Below are 26,296 nucleotides of genomic sequence, written 5' to 3' on the forward strand. Positions count from 1 at the left end.
AATTAATTTCGTTTGGTCTGTAGCGCCGAAAGGTTTGAAACCACCCATGTGAAAAACCGCCATTACAATGGGTTGTAATCAGTGACGTCCCGTGGGGATAGGCAGATTGAGCGTAGCTTGGGGGCGGCAGTTACTCGAAGTGCGGCAAATCAATGAAATATATAGAAATAGGTACCTAAACTTAGTAATAACGAAAATATCTTTCCATTAGAAAAATCAGCTCACTGGTTTTGTCGGGTTCGCGATATCTAGTTTACTTCCGTTGCCCTTCGACGTCCTTGGTGACCAGAAACGACACGTGCAGATTTGCGAATAATTAAAGTCTGATATTTTGTTAGTAATGTCTCCATACAACACATTTCTTAGATATTGGAAAGGGTGATAAAATACTGTATAAAAAATGGAGCGGCATTTTGGCGCTGCCTAGGGGCGGCATTTTATCTAGGGACGTCACTGGTTGTAATAATTTGTAATATTCATTATGTTATCAGGACTTTTAATGGATCGATTATTCTCTAAACTTTAAGATGTTGATACTTTCTAATGTAGCGACAACATCGTCTACTTCAGGGTTTCCCAAACTATGTTCCGCGGAACACCAGTGTTCCGCCGAACCTGAATAGGTGTTCCGCGACCATTTGGAAAGGTTTTATACACTGCAACACATTTAAAGATCTAACACTAAGTAGAAGTAAAATAAGTAAAACTAAAATAATTAAAGAATCTACTTCATATTGAAAGGCGAGTGATGATGAATTTACATTGATGTTTATGACGTCAAGTATCTAGATAGGTCATAGCTCCCAAAAGGGGGGTCTGACACGCCTCTAGCCTGGGGGCCTGGACTTACGGGGGGCCCGGCGTGAGATAAACACACATCACAAACATGCACTAATAGTAAAAAAATGTCGCCTGCGGCGCTGTTTCACTTCACGCATACTAACATTTAATAAAATGTGATTTTACCATACTTACAATTTTTGATTATTGTCGATATTTGACATGTCCATAATTGTGCATATCAACATAAAAGTGGGTGTATTAAAAATACAAAAAAATGCTAAAAAATACCCTTAATTTTACCTCGAACACCATTTGGAATATGCAACTGTAGATCGTCAAATTGCCTTTAACCTTAGCAGTAAGTAGAGGGCCCGCTTCGGGATGTGGGGGCCATGATCTAGGTACAGACGGAGTACCATCTTTTCTCACACCGCGCGCATGAAAAAGATGGGGTATATTGTTTTTAAATGACCGGCTAGTTGCCAAAATTGGCAGAACGGTTAGCTGCGCTAATAAATAACCTAGAAAATAAACTAAGTGTTCCGTTAAAATTTCCGAGTTTGCGAAGTGTTTCAATGCAGAAAAAGTTTGGGAAACCCTCGTCTACTTCATGAAAAACCGCCATTGATGTCAAAAGTTGTTATATTTGTATTCGTTTCTTCATTCACACCTATATGCAACGCATGACCTGCCTACCCCCACGGGACGTCACCGCAAAAACACAATTAATAGTGATTGAAAGAAACCAATTATTGGTAGGTAGTGGCAGTTATATACCACAGCCTTAGCTACCTTCTACAGGCACCCTTCGCCACTTGTAGGTACCTACATATCAGAATAATAACAATTACATTTACTTTAGGTACTTTAGGTGGATAATTATCCACAAGTTGATTAAAAATGTCTATTATTTATAGCAAATAATGTTTAGGCATAAAAAGGTAGGAAATAAGATTTTTTCACACTATTTAACGCACATTGGTTATTTATTACTTAACTATATTTATGTTACGTATTTAAATTAAGAATAGGTCAGCGCTCGAAATGGAAAATTTTATGAACCGGAACGCCAAATAATTTTCCGTAAATATAAACATACCTTGTTAGGTATATAATTGTGTATATATTTTATAAAAACGAATTGAGTGAGATATTTTGTTATAATATCTACCTACGTCCTATTTTGCTAAAATGGTGAAATTATTTTTTCCACGAGAAGGACCGATAATATTGGGGATGTCATGAACCAGAACGGCGCTCCGGTGCGCTCCATTCCATCTCGAGCCCTGCAATAGGTTAATTGTTGAGTAGTATTATTATGCACCTATAGTACATGTATTATTGTGAGTGGCGCGTTTAGGGACATGGATGCCCGAGGCGCTCACTGATTTTGAGACGCCTCACGATAAAATATAAACCATATACTATTCCTACAACAACGCATGTAGCTACATAGTAACATAGCAATGTACCTACCTATCTAAGTACTCTTTCCAATAATCACATCTTGCAACTAAAAATTTTAATAACATTAACGACGACAGTGACGGCCGTGATGGCACACGTTTATATTTGAGTGGTTATAATATTATTATTATCGCTTTGATGCTAGTTGCAGAGATTTTACTATGCATTGGGTTAAGTACCCACCTACATACCTAATAGTTTATACTCAATTTGTGAAAAATACGCATCTTTTATTATAACTTGATATAATTATTGTAAAGCTGTATGATTGGTTTGAACCGTTTCAATGTCCCTTTTTAAATCTTCTGACGAATCGATGACGTCATCTGCGTGAAAGGAAATCTACGGAGGAATAAATTTGAAATTAAACAACCATTATGACTGTATGTATTAAAATTTTCCCTCGCTTGAGACCGGGAAATGAACGCACTTCCTGCATCCCTGTCACACAATGTTAACCTAGTTAAAAATTCGCGTTTAAAAATTACCAAATGATGTACTAGTAATTCAATTCAAAATGCACTAATTAGCACGGCAATCCGACGATACCGACCGAAAACGTTTTTTTTTTAATTGTATATAAATAAAAACAAATGATATTACCCGAAGATTGTTTTTAAATTGACTGTTTACATACAAAAAAAACCTACACGCACTCAAATCTGACATGTGTTTACGAATTGTCAGCAAGGCATGATAAATGAGGTAACACCACTTCTGTAACTAACATCGGACGTATTGCGCCAAACAAAAATACACTCTCTAACCAACGCACGAAGAGCCTTCTTCGCTTGGCTAAATTTGCCCTACTAGCGTAGTAATATGTCTCCCGGCAAATAACCGAGGTTGACAGCTAGTAAACAAACAAAATTGGCTGACGCTTAAACGCTTGAAATCACTTCTAAAATACACAGAATATTTTTTTACAATTACACGATACTTTAGCAAGACAGTTCGACATATTTTTGTGTTATTTTCAATGGTTTAACAATTACGTAAATGCGAATAATTTAAAAAAAACCTTCACTTACTTCGATGCAGCGAAATACTCTGTTCATATCATTTGTTTTCCGTGCCCTGGAAGGCACGGTGTGTGTTACAGCAGCTCGGTAATCCGGAAATCACGTATCTCAAAAGGCGAAACAAGGTTATATGCACGCAAAAAAGAAATCAAGTCAAAATATAAGTAGAAAAAAAACACTCTCGCGGGACGTAATCAGGACTCTGGGGTGTCTGTAATGGCTCGATTTTCTTTTTTGACAACGTCCAGGTACGTTTTTAGGGCCTTCGAAGGCCGCACGCGTGCACTCGACGAGAAATAACAAATGATTTTTCACCCCACAATGTCTAGACCGAGCACTTTTCGACGTCTGTCAATATTCGTCAAAATCACAAATGGCGACTCCCTTGTCAACGGCTGCTGAACACGGCTTAGACATACGTCCCAAATATACGCGAATACTAACCTCTTTCTACCAAAATGTCGTAAGTCGTATTTTGCGGCAAATTCGAAGTTTCAAAAATCGAACAAAGTCAATAGGGTTTAAAAGAAGAATCTATCAGCTCTGTTTGAAATCCGTTTTCTTCGTAATTTGGCAACGATATTATTTACATTGAACAAACAGGTACCTGTATTATAGCACATAAATCAATCCACCATTAGAAATGTGAAAAATAGTTGGCACATTGAAGGTTAATATTTTATTCAGATCAGAAATAGCTGTGCTGTATGCAGATAAATATTTTAAAGATTACACGACTTTTTTGCGGGAATCCAAAAAAATCGTACTTGATAAACATGTCAGAAGAACTTTTTCTTTAAAATATTGTAGTAAAAAAAATAACCATAATATTATCGTTCGGATGCCATTGCATTAATATTTACTTTGGCAGTATGTATCGAGAAGTTACTTCATATGTTTTTATTTCTCTGTCGAGAAAGAGAAACTCTGCAAACGTCTGTCTTATTTATCTGGTATGCCGAATTGTTAGCCACGCCCTTCGGCGTAAACGTTTTGGTAAATTATGAACAATTTAGCAGCAATCTTTGAAGTGTATTTTTTTTGCTTTTTAATTTCGGTTAATTTAACGCTAATTATCCATTCCGTGGCGAATATTCAGTTGAGGATTCCACAGATAACTCGATGTTTATTTTTTTGTCTGAATTTATGTATCTGCGCATGATATTAAGTCCAACCCAGCACTCAATAACTGTCGCAGTTTTTGAAGTTTTGCTCTTTTTCTGCGCGATTTGCTGACATTGCGAAATTGCTAGTCCGCCACCTTATCAGGTTTATTTATCAAATTAATATGCTCATTTCAATCGCTTCGGGCCCATTGTTCACAATAAAATCTACTTTTTTTTGTTTAAAAATAAGCCTTGTTACATATGCCAAAGAATATTATTATTAGGTAGGTAGGTAGATATACAAAATCCAGTGCTCGACATGCAATGAAATAAGTTCCTAGGACCTCGATACAATAATGTATAAGTATTTATATTATATAGAGGGTATCTATTCAGCGCTCGGAATGGACCGGAACGCACCGGAGTGCAACTCCGGTTCGTGAAATTCTCCAGACTAGGTACTGCTCCGATAAAAACTATTATGATCAGTGGCGCACCCGGGGGGGGGGGGGGCAAGGGGCCCTGGCACCCCCCAAACATGAAAATTATCAGAATGATTTTACACATTGAAATTGAAAGCCAATAAGCTATAGCTTGAGCTTAGACAAATAACACGGCAAAAATGATATGTAATTCTCCAGCACTCTTGTTAGAAAATTTTCTTAGATTTTAATTTCTAGCACAAAAATTTCGAAATACTAATGTCGGGTTTTTTTAGAAACCGGTTCCCTAATGAACTGTCAAAAATTTCTCGGTGTCCACCCCAATTCCGGAGTGGTGTAGGTCATGGCTAGGGAGGGCTGACAAGACTCTAGCCTAGGGGCCCGGGCTGTGGGGGCCCGGTGTGTTAGGTTGACCAGATAAGTGAGATAAACACACATCATAAATTAGCTTTAAGAGTAAAAATAGTCGCCTGCGGCGCTATTATACTTCTGGAGTCTAGACCAAGCGGGTAGCACAGCCGACTTCTTTGAGTAATGTTTTAGCATATTAGGTGCACATGTCCAGCATGGTTACCGCCACTATGCCTCCAATTTAATAAAAACTAGGATAAACTGTACAAATATACCGCCGTATATTGTGAAAATATGTAAAAATAATTATATGAAGAAGAAAAAGAGGCTATGGGACTAATTTACATTCTCCTCTTTGCCCCCCCCCCCCCCTTAATATTATATTCTGAGTGCGCCACTGATTATGATAATCGTTAAAAATCCATTTTTAATAAGGTTTACTAAGAAACTTGATATAGGTATCGTACAATTTTATTTCTACAAACAATAATTAGATTTTGTGTTGTTTATTTAGGTACCAACGTTTTTTTTTGCTATCTTATTATGACAAACATACTGATTAACGAGAGTTTTGTATAGTTTCATAGGATTTGAGTTAAGTTTCTGAGGATTCGCCTTCCGAAATCTTCAGTATCTGTGAATATTGTATGATATTAGGTACTAATTTAACTCATTAATCGACCATAAATAGGTAATACATTATTCATAAGTATAAAGCAGTGATGTCCCGCGGGGGTAGACAAATCGTACACTACCTACTAACATTTGGCAGATAAAGTGAGGAAAAGTAATAATTGTAAAAAATACCTACTAAAAATTACTTTTTTTCACATGTGGCGCTGAAAACATTGCCAGCCCAGACCTTTAGAAGAAGTGAGTGCCTATCAAATGTTTGCATATTGTTAATCCATTTTGTCCGTCTAAGGTAGTTAAGTATCTAGGTACCTACCTATATAATAAGATAATAAAAACACTTGCACACTCTATTTTCGGAAAATTATCAAGCCGTCTGGTTCAAAAACTTTTCTATTTCGAGCGCTGGGTATAGTTATTAGTAAAGTTAGCTATATAGGTATACCGACTTTATTTAGCAAAAAGGGCGTAACCCTCACAGAACAAATTTTACAGGAGAAAAACGTATTTTGAATGATTTTGGTTCAATATTAAAAAAAAATAGGCACAGGCATTGGGTGCATGACGATTGATGATTTGGTGAAATATCATTTCGATCTAATGATAATTAAAGAGTTATTACAGAAAAATCATTAAAAGTGAGGGTAAATCAAAGAGATTGAAGACTGGAGAGGGAACATGCCATCATTTATGTACTAAAAAATACGAATCGGAGAAAGACAGTTGGTATTCTGGAGCTGCTACTTCAAGTTCGTGTCGTAAAACAACATAAAACGTAAAACAACAACATTATTGTTATTCTCTCGATCTTGAAAGAAGTAAGATATTTTCGTCGACGTTTTAAGTAAAAAAAAAACACGGTCTCTTGCAGTGCAATAGGATGCAAAGCCAGGAGAAATGCCGGCGTATCTTTTCACAGGTATTTATAATAATAATATTACATTTTTCTTTACGTTTATTGACAAATGAGTGTTGTATTATTCTACGTTATTGTTCGGTAAAAAAGTGTTTAATAATGGAAGAATACAAATGAGTAACAGCATTTCGGAACAATATGCATACTATTAATTATTTATACCTACGTTGATAGTTTTTCCTAAAGATCTTTTATAATAACAATTCAAAACTTTTATGCCAGCGCTCCATTGGCGAGCCAAAAGTCCGACGACAATAAGTCTTCAGATTTTTCTACGTTCTGCTACTGGCCAACAGACGTTCAACGAAACGAGTATATAATTAATTTGACGAGTAAAACAGTCGACTTTGACAGCATAGATAATATACGTATATCTGACAGTTAAATCGTGATGGCGTTAAATGATACCGACGTTTTATGTTTTTTGGGTTATTGGGTGGCAGATAATGTAATAACGAAGCAAAGGGTACACAAATACTGGGTGAAACATTGGACAAGGAAACGAACGACATTATCCCACACAAATTTAATACGAGAATTGCGTTTGCAACCGAGCGATTTCCGCAATTATTTGCGAATGTCGGAGGATGTATACACAGAACTGTATAATTTGGTCTCCCCATTTATAAAAAAAAAAAATACTATGATGAGGGAAGCTATTTCTCCTCATGATAGATTATGTGCAACCCTGCGATTTTTGGCTGCCGGCGGAACATTCACTGACTTGCATTATAGAACTGCGATTGGAAGACAAACTCTGGGCAAGATAATTCCCGAAACTTGCCAAGTCATCATTGACGTTTTGAAAGGAGAATATTTCAAGGTGTGTATTATATTATACGTCATCTAATAAAGTTGGGGAAATTTACAAATATATCATTAACAAGTAGACATTGGTTGGTCTTATAAAGTGAACGTTTAGTGGATTGTTTTACCTATATAAATCATAGACGGCAACATCATAAGAATGGCAGACAAGATGCATTTGAGATAGGTATATATATAGTCACAAATAAGGCCATCGTTGACATGCTAAATATTCAATAGACCATTAGAATGCTGTACCTAGCCAGGACTCTCCATATAGGCTGTAAGCAAGCTGCTTAATTATTCCTGTTGAATGTATTGTAATACTAGTCATATTCTTCGAAAAGCAAGCATGGAATTTGATTTCTAAATGAGGCCACATAATAATATAGGTTTGCTAACATAGCTCAAATACTTACCATTTGTTGTATCGCTTAAGCTAAGGTTTATAGGCATAAAAACAAACAAAAAAACAAATATTTTACAAGATATTTATTCATACAAAAAACATTAATTTATTATACCGGCTTTTGTACATTTTTGCTTAATATACGATAAACTGGTTGAGTATGAACAGTAGTTGCTGGCATTATTTTGTCACTTTGTCCCATAAAGGCAACTTCATGCATCAGCTTCTCGGCCAGCAATCTTTGTCCCTGTGACATCGATCGTAGTTTCATGGCCATCATTTTGCCAAAAACATCAAATTCATCTTCAGTCTTGCTTAGTTTGTCGGTGATTAATTCTAACACTTTGTTGGCGCTATCATTCGATTTTTTTCGTTTGAACGATGGGGTTTCTGGTGCTCTATTGAGATTCGACCTTGGAGTAGTCGACAACGTGGATGTTGAAGGCGAATATTCTATCTGTAAATAAAATGTTGATTATTTTTTGTTGCAGTTCCCTGATACGCACGAAGAAATGGAGACGATTGCAGAAGAATTTAATAGTAAATGGCAATTTCCAAATTGCCTGGGCGCAGTTGATGGGAAACACATTGCAATCGTGCCACCTGCAGGCGCCGGCTCCCACTTTTATAATTACAAACATTTCCACAGCATTGTTTTGATGGCGATTGCAAATGCTAATTATGAATTTATTTATGTTGATGTTGGAACAAATGGACGTATTTCTGATGGAGGCGTACTGAGAAAATCTGATTTTTTCAAACGTTTAGACGAAGGCAGATTAAAAATACCTGCACCAAAAAAATATTTTAATACTATCGGGGCTGTCACATGGCAAGAAAGTATGATAAGCAATAGATAAATTAAACCAATGTAACAATTTAGTTAAAATGTTTTACCTCAATACAATCTTCGTTGTTTAACGAGTTGGAGTAACTCTCATCAGGAGACATGTTTTCCAAATCGTCCACCATGCTGGATATTGAGCTCGATTCTGTAAAACAAAATGTAAATTGTTAAAATACAACATAATACTCAAACTTGTTTTTTATTATCTCTCCCCTAAGTACCCATTCCTTCATACGGTTAATATTGATATTGGTATAATTGGTGTAATCCAGTATATCGGGTATTTTCAAAATGTGTTTTCCGCTGTATTCCTCATAACCAAACTGTACCATTAATTTTGATTGATGATTGACGATTTATTGATTGTCTCTGAAGGAACCTAACTCGAGCGATTTTTGATTTTATGATCATTTCTTTTCTTCTTCTTTCGACCATGTCCGATCATAATATGGACCTCCACGGAGTGGAGGTTTGTATTGACAGATTTTGTTTTTACGAGAAATGGATGTCAGCCACTTGCTCAACATATTAGGTCCATACTCTGACTCATACACAAATTGAAATTCAATGTGTACTTGTCAGACCCAGGATTTGAACCTGGGACCCGACCACGACTCAATAAGCCGCGCTTCCACCGCCATGATCGTACCTATATATTATTATTTCTTACCTACCTCAGCAAAGAATAAATAATTTTATTGTGACTAGAAATGATTCATAGCTGTATGTTTTAATTGCTTAATAGTAGCTAATCTAATGCGATGTCACTTTCAGAGATACGACAATGTCATAGTCTGCACGTGTATAATAAATAGCTTTAAAGCATTCCCTCGTACCTATATATTATTATTATTTATTACCTACCTCGGCAAAGAATAAGAAATTTTATTGTGACTAGAAATGATTCATAGCTGTATGTTTTAATTGCTTAATAGTAGCTAATCTAATGCGATGTCACTTTCAGAGCTAGGTACGACAATTTCAAAATCTGCACGTGTATAATAAATAGCTTTAAAGCATTCCTACGTACCTTCCATTTGGTCGTTCAAGAACTCCAAATTTTTATAGTACCACAGTTTGGGTAGATAAACTGCGTCTGTGCCGGCTCCGCTTCGATATGATGTCCTTACTTTATTTCTCTCCTTTCTGTAACCCGACCTCAATGTCTGTATTTTCTTTTTAACATCGTCGACCCTTGCCTGCGGCTCCACCTTGATTAAAATCTCCAAAAGTTCCGCATACGCCAAGGACTTGGCATCACGATTCTTGTATAGTGGGCTGGTCGTCTTCCACAACGATGGGTTGTCTTTAAAACAACTAATAAAATCTTCCAAGAAACTTTTCGAATGCACTCGTAGATCTACCATTGTTGTTATCGATGTGAGATGTCCGAACACTTTGAATGACAGTTGATGGCGCTGTCGTCCGTCGGCATAGATATAAATAATGTGACGGTAAAGCGTGGTGAACGTACGAATTTCAGCGGCTCGGCGAGTAAAATATCAAACATGTTTGAAATCCAACGAGCCTGGTCTGCGGATTAAAAAGTCCGCAGACCTGGGGTGCTCCACGCGAAAAAAAAGTCCGAAGACTGTAAATCGTCTGACTTGCGTGCCAATGGAGCGCCGGCATTCATCAAACGTCAAATGTTTGTTTATTGCGAAAAATCCAGGGCCGTATGCATAATATTATTTTGAACCCAAAATATACGATATGTTTTTCAAAGTAAAAACTCTTAGTGCTAGTTAATGACATTCATTATTTACATAGATTTTATACCTATTTCATTTCAGAGTTAAATATATTTTTAAGAATACCAAACAAAAAAAAGTATTTATATGAAGTATGTAATGGAGTGTAGCAATTTTATAATGTTATATAAATTAAATTATTTCAGACTTCCGAAAAATTGAGTTCTTCAGAAATTGTGAATTGATGCAGTCGGGCGGGAGAGCTGGGTAACATCTCAATATTCATTACTGTGTGGGAAGCATTTCTTGGAAAATGATTTCATCAGATGTGGACGTGGACACATTATCCGGCTGAAAGAGTCTTCAATACCATCGATATTTTATATGAATGTACTTCAGGTGCGGTTAACACTTTGTGCATTTTATACATTTTACTATAGTTTAATGAAATGATATCTCTATTACCAACTTGCCTAAAGTTCCTTATTTATTTACTATTTGTGTCTAATAGGTTTATATAAACAGGTAATTTTATACACAATATGTCAAAAACGAACCCATGTTATATTTTTATTTCATAAAATATTTTCAAAATACACATGTGTAAATAGGTAGGTAATATTATATTTTTTTTTGTTTGTAATTAACTGTAATTATTTGTGTTTTTTATTTAACAGTTTTATCTAAACAATAATGCTATGATATTTTATATAGAACAATATGTAAAAACAAGACCATATTTCTTATTCCAATATTTAACCATTTGCTATTAACTGATTTGTGTTTAATTTTTCAAAATATTGTGTTATTAAAAATAAAATACTTATTTCCATTTGCATTATTCTTTCTTACCCTGAATCCTAATAAAGTTTTTATTGCGGGAACTTTTTATAATGAAAATGCGTTTATCATAAATTGGTTGTAAGCTGAAGTGTTGATAAAAAAAATACTCAGTGGGGCGTTTTTATGTCTGAGTATGGCCCATGTGCAGCAAAATGTACCTAATTTCAGAGAGATAAAACTTTGTCTCACACAAAGAGTACGCACTGACATTTGTGTGCTACCTCTGTGGGAGGAGTCCAATCACTTTGGGGTAAATCAAAGAGATTGAAGACTAGTCCAATCTCTTTGGGATAAATGTTTTTTACATCTGTTTTACGACTATTTAAAATGACGATCTCAGTAAAATCACTATGAGATATTACTATTACTACTAGACATAGGTACTACCTATTAGACAAGATAACACTATTTTTTATTTGTCCTTCATGACAACCACTAAACGTTGCGACCACTTGGATGTCAGTAGTGTACATTGGTGGGACATGCTTTCACTAATCTTTGTTTTTAGGGGTTTGGGAAGAAACTACAAAATGACAGGTAATTGACACAATGATTTTTTGTAGGTTGTCAATTTTTTTATTGAATTTCATAATAATTTATTGTTCTCGCATACGAGTTATACATTTAACCACCACATTTAACCATACCTACTTATCGATGGAACACTTATTATAAGAAATCACACATTTAAAATGTTTGCATACCTACAAGGTTATATTATTAAACATTAAACTAAATAAAATTATTTTGTTTTTATTAATTGTAGGAGCATTCCGTTTCATTTCGGGCACTGGATTGTCCATAGGTATCAATAATAATTTCAAAATATGTACCTACCTACCCACTTACATGCTTTATTTCCATCTATGGAAGGCAGAAAAAACAGTTTGGGAATGTAGTAATAACATTTGAGAGGTTTAAGTCCTCGCTACTTTACTCGACTGAGTGACATCTATAATGAAATAGATATTATGAGGTTTTCATATTTTTTACAGAAATAATTACATTAAATTTGATGTAGGTACCTACTACCTACCTACTGGAAAAACATAACATTTTAGAGTTTTATTGAATTTATAATACCTAACAATTTTGATAGGTACACTACATTGGTGTTTAACCTTTTTGCCGTAAGTCCTAAATTAAGAACTTGGTAATGTCACTCGAAGATTTATCAGAATGTGTAAGTATTTTTCAGCAGTCCTTATAATATTATAACGAAAAACCCAAAGAAGTTGAAGAAAACCATTACCTGTCATTTTCATTGGTAAAACCAGGTTATTAATCCCAACGATTGCAATAATATTTTGACACTGAAGTATTATTTTTGCTGATTCTACTGATTTCTTTACAGTAATTATCCATACCTTATCTACCTACCTAAAAACTTAAAAATGTGACAACACCGAGAAGTTCACGAACTTGAATGTTGGCAACATTCTGTAACCGTCAGTCAATTGTTTTGTTTTGGTTTCTTTTTCTTACAGTTTTTTTTGTTGTTTGAAATAACAATTACAATAATATAAAATCTAGTTTACCAACAGTCTAATAATAAAGAAATTAATTAAATATGGCAGATAGTCCACACGAATACCGATTAACTGCTTTTAAAAGCGCCGTCAAAGGATCACAAGTAAGTTACATTGTCTCAAAATAATATTCTTTTAAATTCTGACACATTATTACATTTTCTTTTCACTTATTTTTAAAATCTTAGCCCTAACGTAACAATAGATACATTTTTACTAATTCGACCTGAAAATAACTGCATGCCACATAATAATAATATGTCTACTCGCATATTCATTTTTGTCTCACAGGCGCGAATGGTATCCAACCAATTCTCAACGAACACCAATGGTATTCTTTCCTACACTGTAGTTAAAAGAATAGGTACCACACCCCATATCCAATTCATCCATACTTACAAAAACGTTTTGGAATCGCCCTCAAGTGTTACAATATGTTTAAATTGGCCGCCTATAATAACGCCTGTACACGTGGTGTTTACGCGTAAAAGTGCCGACTGTCTCGACAATCTCATTCTTCATGCGTAAGCGAGATGCGATGTTGATATTTTAGGGTGCTATTTGACTGGTTGTGAACATTGGTAAATGTCAAAAATGCTCTGCGTAGTTTTTTTTTTGGCAGGTTCGCCACTACTGCGCATGCACATACATTATGCAAGTTCCAACTATCGCCTGAAAATTCAGAAGCCGCTGAACTTTTTCGATCTATGTATGTAATCTTACAACTTGTTTACATTTGCATCATCATCATCATCAGGGGCGCGACAACCTGGTGTGGGTCCTGGCCTCCTCCAACAGCTCCCTTCACCTGTCCCTATCCAGTGTGGCTGCTTTCCAATTCGGTACCCCCAGAATACGGCAGTCACTGGCAGCTCCATCCAACCAGCGAATCTTTGGTCTGCTTCTTCTTCTACGCCTTATTGGATTGCTGGACATCACTCTCTTTGCCGGTTCATTGTCATTCATACGGTGCACATGACCTAGCCGTCGCAGTCTCCCAATCTTAATTGATTGAACTGCGCTGCAATCTTTGTACAGATGAGATGATAGAGTCCATATATACGGTGGAGAATTTTTCTTTCAAAGATGTTCAGGGCTCGTTCATTTCGCAGAGTTAATTTTTACATTTGCACTTTCTTGTTATGACAGCGATCATACTGTCTGCTGTAAATCCATCCACGTGTAAACTGGGCGTAATGATAGCTAGATAGAATGGTGATTGTTTTTGACAGTGTGTGTGTAAAAGAGGATTTGGTGAGCGTCAATGAGGCGGAGTGACCAGGTGACGGAATTCATTGTAAAACCTATAGTATCTATAATCTGATCCATGATTTTGCAATACCTATTACAGGATGTTCACTATCCTTGGGTGGCGATGAGTCTGAGAAGAGATAGTATTTCAATCTATTTGTTTAACTATTCATAACTATTCATAACATATCTATAACTTCATTATTTACACAAAAACTATATTATGACATTATAATTTACCCCAAGATGACTTACATTTTATAATTAAATTTAAATATTTATTATTTGATGGCGTTTAAACTGCTGCAGAAAGTCACGTCATGTGCAACTAATGCTATGTGTGATCATGCTCGTATCCTTTGGCAGGACCTTCGTCGTAAGCGCGTTGAACAAAGTGTGACCCTGCGTCGTGCCAATCGTGATATTCAACTGGAAAAGAGACGTGCTCTGGGTTCCGTTACTGATGATGAACCTTTATCTCCACCACATCCCAGCGAAAACCAAGCAAGCTCAGAACTGTCTCCGCCTATTGATGATATTGTCACTGGTAAGTTTTAGTAAAGAAAAAACGGTTAATACAACTTTCAGAAAAAGTCTTATCTATATCATTTTTATTGTCTTGTCGGGTCGGGTATCTGGGACATCGAGTTTGGTGGTTTGTTTCATGAGTTCTCTAATTTTTTCTAATGATTTAAATCTTGCACACAAACATTGGCGGCGAATTCAACTTAATTTGTACTTAGCAAAGCCATTAAAATTTCTTTCTCTCTAACTTTCACGCAGACATGATTTATTCCATTGAATTAAAACATCACTCCCAACACTGTCAATTTGTATATACAGTACACTCTCAGTAATCCGCCGCTCGATAATCCGACAACTACTATAATCCACGGTTATTTTTACTAGTTGAAAGCACAAAATCAAGCTCTATAATTTGCCGGTATTCGATTGTCAAATTCAGTAGTCCGCCGCGTACAAGTATACAATGCAGATGAGACGGGTTTATTTAGGAAACTTCTCCTTCTTCCATCGTGAAGAAAGTAATTTACCAGGGAGGAAAGTCGCCAAGGACCGCATCACAATTATGTCGTGCTCCAATGCAACTGGGACACACAAAATGAAGCTTTTGGTCATAGGGAAAGCCAGGAATCCTAAGCCATTCAAGAATATCTGCCTCACTGAACAACTTGTTGTGTCAAGAGATTTACTGTTTAATATTTAGTTAATAAACTTAGTTTATAAATATGTATAATTTAGTAAATACTTGATTTTGATTATAAATAAAACCGTAATTTGCTAGTACAAATTTCTCAAAAAAACAAATACCTGTTTTAATTTTTACCATATTTTGTATGCATACACTATAATCCGCCGCTTTCACTAATTAGACACTTGTCTAGTTTTTGGGGTGGCGGATTATTGAGAGTACTGTACATAAATCAATTGTAAAAAATCTATTTTCAGACAGAATAGCAGTGATTTTGTATTGATGATTAAGTGTATGGCCTGAGTGGACAGCATTCGGCGGGGCGTGAAAGGCGTATGCAACTCAAACGTATAAACGTATAACCAAAAATGGACATTGTCTACGAACATTCTATCTATAAAATATCCAAAATTATATATGATTTAATGTCATAATTTTAGATATTTTACAGATAAATGAATATAATATATCGCAGGGCTTAATTGACACCATCTGTAAAATTGTTGTCTTAGTTCAATTAAAATAAATTAAACAATTAAAAAATAAATGTATGACTGACAAAGTTTAGTGTGGACCATTTTGGTATGGCGGATCTTAACAGTCTACCTCCACCCTTCGCCACTGTTGTATGGAAGTAATATTTAATTATTGATATAGCTATTTTTTTAATTCACTTAGAAATTAGACCGTATTGCAATATTCCAAGAGTATTCACTCTTGCAGTGCAATTCTCAAGGCAATTTTTGTCGGTGATCTTTAGCGGAGTATAGACGCCGGATGTCAATCTGCTTTAATTTTTTTTTACACATTTGTAATCGTAATACAGTCGAACTCGGTTATTACGATCACCGATATAGCGAGATCTCAGATGTAACGAAGAAACATTTGTTGACATTTTAGGTTATGATTTTCTCCATACATTTATTCACTTTTATAACGAGCTACTTATCGGTATACCGAGTTAAAATATCGTCAAAAATTTTCTTTAATTATTAATGTGTCGATCATTTAAAAACATTTCGACCCTAAGCAATAAAATCTGACCGGACAGGATGCCGCCAGGATCGGATTACATTTATGACACTAGTTAAGTGTAAGTACCTATCACTGTGCAATGGGTGCATGCTTTTGGTAATTTACATGGATTAAATTGCGATAAACGAGTGATGACTTATGAATAGCATTGTTGCACATTGAGTGATGTTTAGGAAAAAGCAGTGCAGCGCACATGTATGGTGTTAGAGGAGCCGCCGCTGCTCATTACAACTACTCATTACAATAAACAACTTCTTTAGTAGTTTATGAATGCCATGCTTGTTTCGGGGAAAATTCTAATTGTGTTTGAATTGCGACTTTTTGTGTTATGTGACTGCTCATTTAAAAATACCTATTCTCTGATATAACGAGTAACGCTTATAACGAGCAAATTCAGTCTGTCCAATCTTCCTCATAATAACCAAGTTCGACTGTAGTAAAATTATATAATTTAAAAATGCTATGCTAGCACAAAAAAAAGCATTCCAATGAACGTAAGAAATTTTCATAGAATAGCAACCCATGTCTGATTTTAAAGGATTTCTATGGAATATTGTATGTGTTTTCCAGCACTGAACAGTTCAGAGCGTGGCCAGCAGATCTCCGGTACTCGGTTGATTCGCAAAGCACTGTCGCTGGACGTGAACCCGCCCATTGATTTGTTCATCCGGAGTGGCTGTGTGCCTAGGCTAATTCACTTGCTGCACAGTGATGATTGGTGAGAATTTATACTTCTTCATACATGGACTTCTTCCAAAACCAATCTACCCCGCACCATACTCAATCTCAATCGAGTGTATCTCGAGGCAACACGTGTTTTCCGCTCGGGTAGTCATTAGCAGCTATTCTGGGGTCTCATCTCCAATAGAATATTTCTTCATTCTAATGTCGAGTAGTAATAGCAAAAATGCAACCGTGGATTATTGATTTTTCAGCTTGACTTTGTGACATGGCGTTTTTGTTTGCTGATTCATTGACAAATTGCCACCATATCGAGAATGCTAGGTACTAACAACTTTTCAGGAAAGCAATATGAAAAATAAAGTTTGTTGGTTATGTGACGAAATAACTTGAAAGTTGTGATTAGGTATATTGAAATGTACATCACGTACCGTCACGCTGTCATGGCGACAAAAATGTGTAGGCATGTAGAAAATGATAAAAAACGTTCATTGAGTCATGCGGGTATCGATGCAGTGCGGTTCGCGTGAGGTGACCTAATTGTTGTTCTGGTGATTTCGGCAGATTTTGCTGACTGACAATGTTCGGTTGAGGGTTCAAAATGTGCTACGGGGTGGGAGTATCAGCCTGATAACATTTTAAATAATAAGAAAAATGACATTCCACATTTTTTTCCCGTAGCGGCAGCTTACTGTGACAGTACACAACGTGGATCTCAATATAATCACAACTTTACTGTCATACCTTTGGAATGCTGAAAATGACATTCTAAACGATCTAACACCATAAATAACTCATTTTTGCCGAAATGGTCTAAGAGACGGAACTATTTTTTGACTGGGTAGTCAGTGAAAAATATATGACGAAACCAATCATTTTTTTTTCAAATTGCTCTTCTGTAAGGATGCAAAATACCGTTTTGCTTTAGCACAGTCAATAGTATTACATAATATGTTATGCTATTATGGATGGTCATTATTTTGTGTACATATTATACTTATATTTCTATATTATCTTATATAGGCCCACGATTATAATGTTATGGATCTCGGGTTCGAATCCCAGGTCTGGGAAATTCACATGTTTTTCAATCTGTGTTTTCGGACATGGAGTATTTGCCTAGTATGGTTGAGCAAGTGGATCGAACATGGTCAATATATATTTTTTTTAAATTTGAAAATGAACAAATTTATATCAGTTTCTTTTTGATTGTGAAATATCATTTTAGCCCGGAGCTTCAGTTTGAGGCGTCATGGGCTCTCACCAATATTGTATCAGGATCGACCGAGCAGACCACATTTGTTATTCAGGTGATTGTTATTTAGTTTTATCCAAAGAGAATGAATTAGCATAAAAGAGAACAATACTATTTTTTTGGAAATATTACATGGAATAAATAAACAGAGAGTAAATTTTGAATATATGAGGGGTATAAAAGCATAACCGCCACTATTCACAAATGCAAATTGTTCAGTATTTAAAAAAAATGATTTTAATGTCCCATTTACACCTTTTTGAGTGTTTTTCAATTGTATTCACATCCTATTAGATTTGTTCTTAGATTTGCAATTCAAAATCAAGCAATTTTAGTTCTGTTACTGCAAAAAAAACAATTATTTTTTTAATAGTGGAGGTTTTGCATCTCATCTTTTCAAAGTGGCGCTTTTGTTATTGAATGTTTGTGGTAGTGGCTGATTTGCACTTCAACATACTTTTACTAATGAGTTAACCATTTCGAGACCAGAACTACGAAATAAAACTAATATGTATGATTAATTTGTTTTTATTTTATTTTCTTCATAGGGTACAAAAAATGAACAGGTAAAAATATTTGCAAATAACAATGATAAAATATTGTTAAATAGTATTTACAGGCTAACAAAACCCAAAAAATATGTCAATTATTGAAATTTATTAAATTTGACACATTATTATGACAGGATAATACGCTATCTCTGCATTTCTACAGAAATACACACTTACTTTATTTGTTTTTTTTTTTTATTTAAAAAGGAAATATCGAAAACGCATAAAAAAGGATACAACAATTTAAAACGATCAAAATATAATTGTAAGATACTTAAAATAAAGAGAATATAATTTTAATAATTAAAATCTAATTATGTATAAATGAAATGTGAGATATTAATAATATATTTTTTTAAATAGTTAAGAAAGATTCGTAAACTACACCGATTGTCCAATTTCTTCTGGGTAATAGGCACATAAAGTATTTTCATCCTCAGGTTCATGAGTTTCTAAAATGTTGTTTCTTTCAATTATATCGTCGTTAGTGTCGTCGCAGCAATTTCACTTTAAAAATTTCAAAATGAATATAATTTGATATACTTTTTCATGTTTTGCATAGAAGGCACTGTGAAATTTTCTGATGTCTTGCGGTCCTATTTCATTGCACTTCATCTTTATGTGTTTTTTATGACGACAATTCCCAATTACTCACCGATTCGGCAAAATTTTTGGTTTGTATCTGTAAAAAAAATAATTTATTAAAAATCGATCCAGTCCTCCGGCCCATAAAGTGTTAACATGTGACAGTAAAAAGCAGTATTTTAATGTGAATAATTCTCACCTATTTCCCTTTGGTACGTTTCGTTTCCACTGATCCCTGTTGACTTGACGCTTTCTAGCACTAGTACTATTCGCAGATGATACATAAAGATCCATTTTTAAAGTTAATTTTTAAATAATAAGTAAAGCAAACACAACAGTTTTGTATGGCAACGGAGCACGGCGGCCATATTGGATTTGCGATGTGTATGTGTTTACTGGTTCGTGATTGGTGCATTTAGGTTGTGGTGCTTTTGAACTTCACTTATAATGTAAGAGAGGCGGTTATGCATTTGATCGCTGTTTTTTATGGCGATTTTGGATGGCTTAGAGGCGTTTCTGCGTCGGTTTGGTGTTTATAGGGTATAGAGAGTAAGAAACCGATCATTAATCAAAAATTATAAGGTATGGATAGTGGCGGTTATGCTTTTATACCCCTCATATAGTGATGTTTCATTGTATTATTTTAGTCACTCCTGCAAAATATTTTTTATCATGTTTTTTTATACCAATGAAACTGCAATTTGAAATGTTTTTTTTTTATTTGTTAAGGTCAACCAACAGGATCACAGAGGATAAGTATAATAATTATAATATTGTCTCTGTTCTGGCAGAACACACTAAGTGGAGAATACTAGTTTTGAGTAATTTGACTTTGAAGTTGTTAAAATGTTTGAAATGACGATATAGAAAAAAAATAATATGTGATGGACCCAATAACAGGCGGACACAAAAAGCATTATGAATCAAATTAAAATTATATCAAATGTTAGAATGAATATAACTGGAGACTTATTGAAAATCATTTTTTCACACCTTTTAATAGAGATTGGTATTATGTAGGTACAACTTGCCGTAGGTACATAACAGAAGAATGAAAACATTTGAATGTGTAGTTTTATTTTACATGCATTCTTAACATGTTACGTGTGTCGTGTTTCAGGCGGGTGCGATCGGTCCTTTGGTCCGTCTGATTTCCTCTCCGGTGCCGAATGTCTGCGAGCAAGCTATATGGACGTTGGGGAACATTGCCGGGGAGGGTGGCTGGGCCCGAGATCTGGTTCTCAACGGGGGGTGTCTCCAGCCTCTGCTGGATGCCATCAACATCTTGCATCTCTTCACTGGCTCTCTGGCCCGCACGGCCGTTTGGACTCTTGGCAATCTGTGCAGGAATAAGGACTCGTTTATTAATTTTGAAGCTGTCAGACCGGCTCTGCCCACTTTGGCTATGTTGCTTGAAAAAGGAGACATGGATGTGCTCGGTGAGTTGTTACTTATTTACTCTGATCAGTTATAAGAATGGTTTATGGCAACGTATTGTGAAAGTAAATATTAAGGTCAGCGGGAGCGTAGGTAGATGACTGTTTTCTTTATTTTGTATCCTATTGCTTTGATTACTTAAGGGGGAGAGGCATAGCAATTCATTATCAAATTAAAGCTTTAAGCATCTTTTAATCGATCAATACCTATCTAAATACAATGGAAAAAATAAAATATATTTTTTTATTTCAAAGAGAAAGCGACAAATTAGAAAAAAATGGCTAAAAATAAGAGTTTTACTCTTAGTTTTATTTATTGTTCCAAGCAGTTTCTTGAAACAATATTTTTGATCGAAAATCGATTTAATGTTGTTAAATAAGTTTTCTTGGAATCCTATCTCTTTTGTCAATTAATTATAGTTTAAATGTTTTTTTTTAATCTAAAAAACATTGATATTTACGAAATATTAAAATGCATTTTATTCGGTTATTTTTGAATAATTGCATCAAGCGAGAACGAGGACCTAATCAAAATATTTTTCTTAATTTTTAGGTATACTTTACGTAACATTTTAATTGCGTTTTAATATTATATGACGAGGTTTTAATATAAAATATTTAGCGTCCAGGAACTGCTGCCTCTAGTGGCAAGAACTGAGGTTATATCGAAAAATCTTATCAGAATTGTTGTTGAAGTAGTAGGCAGGTAATAAGAATTGAATTGGTTCTACCTTCTAATTTCCGTAAATGGTGTATACCATATCTTCCCAATGTTGCCATTGCAACATTGTATGTTTTTGAGCATCGGAAACGCGTATTATAGATGATTGGTTGGGTAAGTCATTCCTGACGAATGCTGGTGTGGCCAAGTTTAGAAAAGTCCCTCCCTCAAACTACGATTTAAACAAGAAAAAATTACTAGATAAAAAGAACTTTTGGTACTGTTCGGTTATCAGGAATACAGCGGAAAACACATTTTGAAAATAGCCGATAAACTGGATTATTTGTTGGTTATGCGGAGAACAAAATGAGATGGCATTTTCATACCATTCGTGATAAAATACATTATTTTTACCACGTTTTTATTAGCTCGTTTTCTTGTTTGTCCAGGCAAGTCTTGGTTGTCTCAGGCTCTGATATCCAAATTTATTATCAAAACGTACGTGGAGTCCGCACAAAGACGCATGACTTTTTAAATAGTGTCCTTAACTGCGACTATGATATAATTTGTCTTACTGAAACTTGGCTTTTGGAAGAAATTAGGGATCACGAACTAATTGACTTTAGGTATAACGTTTTTCACCGAGATCGTGATTATAAATCAGTTGGGAAAAAAATGGGTGGTGGTGTATTAATTGCAGTGAAATTGGAATTCAGTGCATTCCTTCAGCCTCAATGGAATAGTAGTGCTGAGGATCTTTGGGCTACCTTGAAGACTGAAAGTCTCGCTAAAATTATAAATCTATGTTGTTCCTACCATCCACGTGGAACCGATTTTAAAACCAATCTGAGCGCGCACTTGGAAAAAAGCTCTACCATATATCATTCTCATACTGATGAAGTTTTTATTATGGTAGGAGATTACAATCTTCCAAATTTAGACTGGACATCATCTGATGACGTCAATTATCTCCACCCTGATTACAACAATGATCCGTTTTGTACCAGTTTAACTGATTTTTTATCCTTCACGAACATGCATCAATTTAACTCTAAATGTAATATTAATAATCGTATTCTTGATCTTGTAATTTCTGACATTAGTAACTGCGTGGTTACCCCGTGTATTACACCCCTTACTCCAGAAGACGCACATCATAAATCCCTTATTATTAATTTTAGTATAACCAAAAAGAAAACGTTACAAGCGGCTGTTCGTGAGACATATTTATTTAAAAATTGCGATTATACCAAATTCAAAAAGGATCTCTCCGCAGTATCTTTGGAAACTATTATGTTACCAAACATGAATATGGAAGATGCCTTGGCTTGTTTCTATGCTAAACTTTGGGAGTCAATTTATACTAACGTACGAAAAAAATGCATAACTCCAATTCATCGTTATCCTCCCTGGTTTCGCAGTTAAGAAAAAGGCAAAAACGCCTTGCTAAAAAATGTTATGAAGACTTCATCTTACGGGCAGATGAATCCATTAAGCGAAACTCAAAATGTTTTTGGTCATTCGTTAAATCCAATTCAAACGCCTTGCTAAAAAATGTTATGAAGACTTCATCTTACGGGCAGATGAATCCATTAAGCGAAACTCAAAATGTTTTTGGTCATTCGTTAAATCCAATTCCAATGGGTCCAATATTCCCGGTGAAATGCTCCTTGATGAAAAAATTGTTTCAGATGGCAAATCTATATGTAATTTATTCAATGACAATTTTAAATCTGTATTTATTCCGTCATCCTTACAAACACCTGTTTTGCAAGATGTTAGCACTATGATAATTAATTCAATAATATTCACTCCGTCATCAGTTCTTTCATACATTAAAAACATAGACATAAATAAAGGCGCGCCGGTTCTGATCGTATTCCTCCCATTTTGATTGCTTCTTGTGGAGAAGAATTGGCCTCCCCATTATCAATTTTATTTAACTTTTCTGTTAAAAGCGGATGTTTTCCTGATGTATGGAAGAAAGTATTAATTACTCCAATATTTAAAAGTGGGGACAAAAGCGTCATTACTAATTACAGGCCGATATCCAAACTTCCTATTTTCGGAAAATTATTAGAAAAGATCATTTCCGACCATATTTTTGCAACTCTACGTAACTTCATCACACCAAATCAACATGGTATTTTCAGGAGACGCTCCGTAGAAACTAACCTACTCGAATTCACTGATTTCATACTTAATTCTATGGGCAGTAAAACACAAGTGGACGCTATATATACGGACTTTTCTAAAGCTTTCGATAAAATCAATCACTGCATCTTACTTAAAAAACTCTGGGCCCTGGGGATTCACGGGGATTTATTCCGTTGGATTTCTTCATACATCTCAAATTGGTCGCAAGCTGTTACAATTATAGGATTCGTTTCCAGTTTTATACACATTCCATCTGGAGTACCGCAGGGGTCCCACCTTGGTCCCTTATTATTCATCTTATATATTAATGATATGAGCACCTGTTTTCTTAACTCACAATTTTCCATCTATGCAGATGACACAAAAATATATAAAAATATCTCTTCAGTCGATGATTGTATTGAGTTACAATCTGACTTAGATAGACTGTATAGATACTGTCAACTGAATCACTTTTATCTAAACGTCAACAAATGCTCGTCAATAACATTCTCCAGAAGTATGAACCCCATCAACACAGAATACAAACTAGTAGTCGAACCCTTGAAACGCAGCTCAAAAATACGTGACCTGGGTGTTATAATGGATAATAAGATGAATTTTAACGCTCATATCAATGAAACTATCAATAAACCATTAAAATTACTAGGTTTTATCCTTCGGATCTCTAAACCATTCAGATGACCTGATGTTCTGAAGGTTCTTTACTTCTCATATGTTAGATCCTTAGTTGAGTTTGCCTCTGTCGTGTGGAATCCACAGTACGTTACATATATAAATCGGCTCGAAGCGGTGCAAAAGCGATTTCGCAAGCACGTTAATTTTAAAGCCTACTGTTATGATTTATCTAATTCTACATCGACGGCTGCAACTTTTATGGTACAATCTTTGGAAAGTCGACGTTCTATATCTGATCAATATTTTCTTTTTAAAATTCAAAATCAATGGTTTTGTTGACTCGCCAAACCTACTCGAAAGGGTGGGTTTCCATTGTCCATCAAGATTTACGCGAAACCAAACTTTCATTTAAACATGCTATCTCTAGCTATATATAATGTATTTACTTATACATATATATATATATATATATTTTTATGTTACTTTTTTTTTCTTTTTTTTTTGTATATCATTTAATTATTCATTATTCTTCCTCATTTTTCTCATGTAATCTTCTTATGTAATTTCTTTATATTTATGTTTTTCGTACTCTCTATCTTGTTAGGCTTAACTATATTATAATATATATATGGAAACTTGGCTGGTTGCAATAACTTTTTATTATTATATTTTAAATTTCTGTAATCAATATGTAATTGTTTGTTTTCCTTAAAAAAAAAAAATGTGTTTGAAAGAATACGTAAAAATGAATGAATAAACCGCGAACTTGTAACTTGTAAGACTGATGACAGAATAATGACAGACAACACAAACACGATGCCAAAAGAAAAGATGGCGACCGATGGACCAATCACCTTGTTATGCACCGAACTCGGGCCAATCACAGCGTCGCTCGCCAACCAATCACCGTGCGCCGTTCTAAAGACACGGAGTTTTCCCTCCAAATACCTTTCGCCGTTTGAATGTCACAACCCAATCATTGCCAAGCGCGCGTAACTCGCATATTTTGAATATTTCCGACGTAAATCGCGGGAAAGAAAAACGTAAATGCGGGTATTAAATGTACTGAAATACATCGGGACTGAAAAAATTACACGCAATTGCCGGGAAAACATGAATTCCGGGCACGTAAAAACGAGGTTATACTGTATTTTAATTAACTATTTTTTTATTCAACGAAGTAGACACAAGATTTCAGAATGTAACATTCTATATACTGAATAAACTAGAAACACTAGAAAAAAATGTTTATCTAGAAAGAAATACAACCCCCGACAGGACTTGAACCTGTATCTGCTGTATTCGTGCCAGTATGTTTTACCATTAAACTACAGGCGTCTTAGATAATTACGACGATTTTAACTAGTAGTGAAAGTAAAGTAAAAGAACCCCCTCCCCTTCCTGCTCTTTCTTGTTACCTGCCTAGACTATTGACTAACTACTTTATTCTCAATGTAGTATAGGTCATATTCATGGAAGAATTTTTGGTTTTAATTCACGTTTGAACTGTTTCTATTGCAGCTGATACATGCTGGGCGCTCTATTACATGACTGACGGGACCAATGATAGAATCACCGCAATTCAAGAGGCAAATGTTCTTCCGTGGCTAGCTCCCCTTCTTGTTCACCCAATGCCACTAGTTCAAACACCTGCCTTGAGAACCATAGGGAATATGGTCACTGGGACTGATGTACAGGTGAATACCGTCGTAGTACCATTTTATAAAATATGGAACAGGATTATTATCATTTAATTAGTTGTAGAGAGAGTAGAAAGGATTTCAAGTTACATACTTTTAATAAAAAATCAATATTTTATAAAAGAAATAGGTACTAGTATGACTTATTCATAAATATTTTCGCTATTGGTATCGGTACGCCCACATTGGCTGAGTGAGTAATGCGTTAGCTCATAATATCATCTGTCCCTTGTTCGAATCCTGGGCTTGGCAAATTCACATGTTGCTTTTCAATATGTGTTTGGACCCAGAGAATGGACCTAATAGGTT

At 35.1% G+C, this 26,296-nt stretch overlaps 3 protein-coding genes across 3 annotated transcripts in view; 1 reads left to right on the forward strand and 2 right to left on the reverse strand.

The window, feature by feature from the left end:
- The window catches only part of LOC147065127 (homeobox protein PKNOX1-like), an 82,071-nt gene extending 78,416 nt beyond the window's left edge, over positions 1–3,655 (reverse strand). Inside the window, exon 1 of the mRNA XM_085956290.1 lies at positions 3,282–3,655. The gene's annotated coding sequence lies outside the window, so the exon portion shown is untranslated. The remainder of the gene's footprint in view (positions 1–3,281) is intronic.
- LOC147065120 (uncharacterized) overlaps positions 1–26,296 on the reverse strand; it is a 578,962-nt gene that overhangs the window by 289,416 nt on the left and 263,250 nt on the right. The gene's annotated exons all lie outside the window — the stretch shown is intronic.
- LOC147065128 (importin subunit alpha-1-like) overlaps positions 12,791–26,296 on the forward strand; it is a 34,004-nt gene continuing 20,498 nt past the window's right edge. The window contains exons 1-6 of the mRNA XM_085957048.1: positions 12,791–12,951; positions 14,465–14,645; positions 16,914–17,061; positions 18,253–18,334; positions 20,536–20,854; positions 25,809–25,984. Coding sequence (XP_085813174.1) covers positions 12,889–12,951; positions 14,465–14,645; positions 16,914–17,061; positions 18,253–18,334; positions 20,536–20,854; positions 25,809–25,984 — 969 coding nt within the window. The 5' untranslated portion in view covers positions 12,791–12,888. The remainder of the gene's footprint in view (positions 12,952–14,464; positions 14,646–16,913; positions 17,062–18,252; positions 18,335–20,535; positions 20,855–25,808; positions 25,985–26,296) is intronic.

Source organism: Rhyacophila brunnea, unplaced genomic scaffold (genome assembly GCF_057557595.1).
Source record: "Rhyacophila brunnea isolate RB1 unplaced genomic scaffold, BYU_Rbru_1.0 scaffold_6, whole genome shotgun sequence".
NCBI lineage: Eukaryota > Metazoa > Arthropoda > Insecta > Trichoptera > Rhyacophilidae > Rhyacophila > Rhyacophila brunnea.